Here is a 6,000-nt window from a genome sequence, read left to right on the forward strand (position 1 = left end):
CTGCGAACCCAAGTTCTTTTGCAATCAAATCAAAATTTAAGTCATTCTTCTGTAAGGCCTTATTGAAACTTAAAAATTTGGGTGTCCACAAAGAATTCACGTACCTTTAAATACGCATTGCAGAACATAAAATATACCAGTCACTATAATAGAAAGTCCCAAAGAGATTCTAATATATCCAGCTTTCTAAGAAAGCTGCAAATATGTTTAAAAAACTCCTTTAGCATTTGGACCACCAAAATATGATCACCACATAACAAATAATTCAGCTAACTAAGGGTTTACTGCAGGAAAACTAAATAACAACTTGTAAAATTTACGTAGAAGAGAACTTGCTCTTTCTGTTGGTTATAATCATGTCCATCAACAATCTTGGAAATCAGAGAGGAAGGGAGGGGCCTTCTCTGGTGGGTTTGACAAACTTAGTGATATTTCAGCAAATAAAGGAGAGGGGATATTCAAATTTTATATTCCTGCTTGCAATTATGTACAGTTTGTGATTCTTATTTTTTGGAAAATGCAGAAGACTAATTTCTACGTTACAAAATTCTGAAGTAGAGAAAGCAGAACTCAAACACATCACATGATACAGAAAAATGAAGAATGATAACTCTTTAATATTTCTTAATACAAACTACGTTTTTATTGACATACATTGATAAAGAATTGTTTAAGTTGTGAAGATAACATTGTGAAAGGTTACAACATGCATAAAAGAGTTGAGCTAGAATGCAAAGATTGTTTGTTTGTTTGTTATTGAATTACATAATACATAGGCTACTCATGAATTGTTTGCAAGTGTACCTTGTGATTGATTGTTAGGGATTTCGCGCAAAGCTTATAAACTTTACAAACATCATTGGACTATCAATTTCATTTTCTTTTACTTCTTTAGATATTTTTTATGCGCATTTATGAGTAACCACATGGAATGATCATTACAAGATCAACAAAAACAGGTTTTAAGTAGCATAAAATGTAAATGAATTTTAATGCTGGCTAATAAATGAGCTTCATATAAGTCATTCTCAGTATTGCCATTAAATCATTTAGCTTTGCCAAGAATTGTGACAGGAAATTATTTCCTAATATAACATTCTGTTAATAAATATAGTATGGACAGTTTGAAAGAATATCTAAACCTAAACAAAACAAAAAATCATGAATTTTAAAATTAGAAACAGTAGCATTATGACTTGTGAAAGTCACACAAAAAACAAAAAAAATAGTTACTGCAGAGTTACTCAGTACAATATGTCTGTGTTTTAAACACCACAATATCAGGTTAACATATTTATGAGGTAAAGAAATCGGCTCTTTAAGCCAAATAAAAACACACTAAACTGCACTTTTTTTTTAACATTCCTCTGTGTTAGCCTACTTACAGATTTCAAACAGAAGGCATATAAAATATCAATTTAATCTATTTTACTGTCAATCACACATCAGTGTCTAGTAAAAGGGAGGAGGGATGCCAACTCTTACCAGGCCTTTTGGTTTCATTACTTTGCTGACTTTTGACTTTTAAAACTAGCTTTCAGTTTTAGGGAAGGTTTTTAAGGTTAAATAAAAAGTAAATGTTCTAGGTAGTTAAGAAGTTTACGCAGTCTGCAAGAATTTGACATAGCAATATCATCATTCTGTGTGTGTGTGTGTGTGTGTGTGTGTGTGTGTATATATATATCACATTAAAACAACAAGTTCCCAAAAATGAAAATTTTGGGATTGTCTGTTTTTAGGGTAACATGAGCCAACATCTTCATGTATTTAGAATCAATAGATTTTTGAAAAAAAAAAGTAAAATAAGTCAAATTTTCGAAATGAATATGTACCAGAGTCATCTTTTGCTATGGTAACATTGAGTAGTAGCTGGGTTCGTTCTACAATTCCCTTGACAAGTTTCTGTGTTTTTGCCATTGGTTTTACAGCTTCTGTTTCTTTGTAGTTTGTTCCTGCTTCACTGTCCATCTTTTCTCTAGTACAACAACAAAACTATTAAAACTGTTATCAAAATAAAAGGAACAGAAAATCGCTAAAAATGGAACAACTTCCAATAAACTTTTATAACAATATATAACTGTAAATACTGGTAGAACAATAAAAACTTGTACAACAATGAAACTATTGAAACCTGTATGTCAATAAATCAATAAAACTATATCTATTATAATTGGTATACGAATTAGATGTTAAAATAGGAATAAAACAACCATATTTCTTCTAATAAAACTGTATAAAAATATGGCTATTAAAATTGGAATAAAAGAAAAATATTTATACAAATAAAACAATGAAACTGTTAAAACTGCTTCAGGAATACATTAAAAATAGCTCAATAATAAAATTGAGTCAACATTTCTTCCACATGACCTTCACTGATTACAAAGAAAGTTGATTGATAGAAAATGTCAACTATGGTTTCTTTATGTTACAAATCTTATTATGTTTTCTATACTTTCAGCATTCAAACACATTTTAGTTGCACTTGCTTGTTAACTGTTTTGCACAACATCCATTAGAACACCACTAACCTTAATGCTATAATGACAGCTTCAAGGTTGAAAGGATCATACTCCACATCTTTCAGGTAACATAAAAATGCAAGCTCCTTAGATTGAGACTAGACAACAAATAAAAATGCCTTTTAGTACAATTTTTTGATATTCTTTCATTCTAAAGAAGAAAAAAAAAGTAAATGACATCCTTTTTATGCAACCCCTATGCCCCCACTAATGTTATATTGTATGTTTAAATCCCCAAATTTGGTCTTGACCTTTGATCCATAACCTTCAAAGATTAATCAGGTATAGTGTACAAAACTTGTATGAAAATGAATGTTAAAAGAAATTATACAAAATTCCCAGATACATGGTTTGTTCCCAAGTCTTCTAAACTTCCCTTATAATCCTTTGTTTATCCCCTAGAGGAGTTCTAGGTAGTCAATTTCTTGAAAAAAACCATATATATTACTGCTCAAACCACTTCATTTACTCTACACTGGCATACATAATCTCCTTCATCCAATACTTAGCCATTGCTTTAGCTATTTTTCAAAGCTGAACTTCATTATTAACTATTCAGATTACATGTTATCACATCATAAAAGTGTAACAACAAAGGGATGTAATAATAAAAGCACTAATGGAAAAAAAAATCATGTGAAGCACAAGATATGAAACATTATATTTTCAATGAAAGATAGTTTTGGAATGGACAGAAAAATCTTACAAAAATTATTAAATGTGCCGTTTAAATACAATATCCCTCAGTGTTGCACAGAAATGAAAGTTTTTTTTAATACATCTATGCTAAATATGTGTTACATTATCTAATGACAAAATATCAATTTTAACATATGGGCTAAAAATGGGTAGAATAGAGTTTGAATTATTATTTTTACTAAAATTTTAAAATTTATAAGCAGAAGTCCTGATGGGGTTAAAGTGTTGAATAAAATTAACTTTTACTCAACTTCAACACACAGTTAGTCATAAAAAGGCATTAGATCATAGTGCTGCCCCTAGTGGCAATACTTGACAAGTGTTGCATTTGTATCCCTATGATACCCTTAACATTCCCATTCAATTTAATCTTCCTATGCCATTCCATTTGTGAGATGTGATGCACTGAACTGAGAAACTTTTTTATAATCACCCTGTAAATTAGCTTTATGCTAATAAGATTACTACAAGCAATACCTTAAAGTTATACAATAGGTCACAGAGTTATCAATAGTCTAGGGTTATCACAAAGGTTATTTAAAGCTGTGAAATTTCCCAATGATATTAACACTACAAACAATTCTTCATAAATCTACTTCTATTTCACAAATTTCTGGAACAAATTACAAACAGATATCAAATGTATACTAAGTTTAAATAAAATTTGTAAAAATTTTTATAAGTTTGTCAATATTAATTGAAGCAGAGCTTGTTTTAGCCAATATTCTCACATATAAGTGGTTGGATTACTTCTGAACACTAGAGATGATAGCCTCAAGTAACTGGTTAACAGAATTATTCAGCTTAAGAAATTGGCCAATAGCCTTTACCTCCAATAGGTGGTACATTGTGAACAATGACAGATGAGATGGCATCAAGCCTTGTCTGATATCTTCAACTTCTGCTTGCCACCGCTGCTCTAGTTCTGCCAATACCTGATAAGTGAGATGAAAATTATCAGTCAGAAAGGTACACATCACACCCATGTACATAATTTTCTCAGTTCTATTATTTTGTTATAGACTTCAGGAAAGATTCATGAACTCTCTTCAACTTCAATGAAGGTACACATCAATAGCTCATTTTTAATTTCAAAATCAATTATTTAAATAAATGATTAATCTGTACCTCTCTGACTCACATGACATGGTGACGCTGTGTCTTCTCATTTAAAAATGTTTTCTCCACCCTTATAAGGTTTCACATTTTTCAATCAATTAGAAATACCACAGATATTGATAAGACAAAATATAAAATTTCATCCTTTTAACTTCTTGCTTTACTGAGATATCACTACATTTGCTCAACCCACACTGACTCAGCCCTACCATATCTTCTTCATTTTAGGAAATGTCTATCATTCTCTTTGACATTACTATTGGACATATTTATAACCAACAAAAAGAGCATATTCTAAACTACATACGTGAATGATCAATTGAAAGCTTAGAATGTTCCCCCTAGTGGCTTTCTCAGCCATATTCATGTGTTAGGATGCCATCTCGTTCTTTCGAACCAAGATTTCAAGGAGGTAGGTTGTATCTTTAGTCTGCTCAAAATTTCATATTTTTTTAGACCCAAATACAGCTTAGTTACTAAGCTTGATAAATTATAGTGGAATTTTGTGGTATCAATATAGTAATTTATGATTTTTTGGTTATTCAATTGTATATATAAAACCGAAAAAAACTATTTTGTTTCATATCCTCCATGTGCAAAATTTTAAAAGGCTTAGCCACCTACAACAAGCAGCAACCAAATACAAAAGTCGTAAGTAGAAGAGATAATGTTTGCTTTACTTTTTTATTTACTGTTCTATGTTTTAAGAAAAATAAGTTTAAGACCTTATTTCTAATTAGCAATAATCTATATACATATATAATGTATAATAATGGAAATATGACTGTATTTTACAAAATACTAGTCACTTTATTTACTGACTAGTCACTAGTCAGTTTTATATTATTGGATACTGTAACATGAGAGCACGTGTGCCACATCATTGTAACTTCTATATTGTTAGCCAGTCACAGATGAAAGGTCAATATAATAAATATATACACAGCATGGTCACAATTAAATAGACACCACCTTTTCAGAAAAAATGAAATTTTTCAGTCATATTCACATGAATTGATATACTTATAATTTAATTAATATCTAATAGATCTTCCTTTCGCTTCGTGGAGTTCGTTGATCCTTTGGGGCATCGTGAGAATCATCTCGTCAATTTTAGATTGTGGGATTTTCGCCCACTCTTGTTCAAAACTTGGAGTAGATCGTCTTTGAAGTTGGTTTTTAGTTGTTTCTTGACTTGCCGGTCGAGTATGGCCCAGAGGTTTTCGATGGGGTTCATGTCAGGAGATTGGCTCGGCCAGAGCAACTTCTGGATACCATTTTCTTCCTGCCACTTTTGGGTGTTTCTAGCAGTGTGACATGGTGCTCCATCTTCCTGGAACAACGTTGTGTTCTTGTCCACGAAATCCGAGGAATAAAGTGACAAGAGTCCTTCCTCCAATATTTCAACGTATTTCGCAAAAGTTATGTTGCCAACACACTCCACTAAGCTCAATCTCCCATCAACCCAAATAGCTACACAAGCCATTATGCTGAATCCACCATGCTTCACAGTTAGCTGCAATCTGCTGAGTCAAACTCTTGGTGAGGCATTCTCTAGACCCATATCCTTCCACTGTCCGAAAATGGAGCTAATATTGATTCGTCTGAGAACAATACGGTCTTCCAAAGGTCCAGAGGCTTGGTCGTCATATCACTTGTC

General features: G+C 31.8%; 1 protein-coding gene across 1 annotated transcript in view; it reads right to left on the reverse strand.

Moving 5' to 3' along the window:
- LOC106467570 (probable E3 ubiquitin-protein ligase HECTD4) overlaps positions 1-6,000 on the reverse strand; it is a gene marked incomplete at both ends in the record, with an annotated part of 162,948 nt that overhangs the window by 118,273 nt on the left and 38,675 nt on the right. Inside the window, 3 exons of the mRNA XM_022395768.1 lie at positions 1,833-1,975; positions 2,532-2,620; positions 4,052-4,156. Coding sequence (XP_022251476.1) covers positions 1,833-1,975; positions 2,532-2,620; positions 4,052-4,156 — 337 coding nt within the window. The remainder of the gene's footprint in view (positions 1-1,832; positions 1,976-2,531; positions 2,621-4,051; positions 4,157-6,000) is intronic.

Source organism: Limulus polyphemus, unplaced genomic scaffold, assembly GCF_000517525.1.
Source record: "Limulus polyphemus unplaced genomic scaffold, Limulus_polyphemus-2.1.2 Scaffold2666, whole genome shotgun sequence".
Lineage (NCBI taxonomy): Eukaryota > Metazoa > Arthropoda > Merostomata > Xiphosura > Limulidae > Limulus > Limulus polyphemus.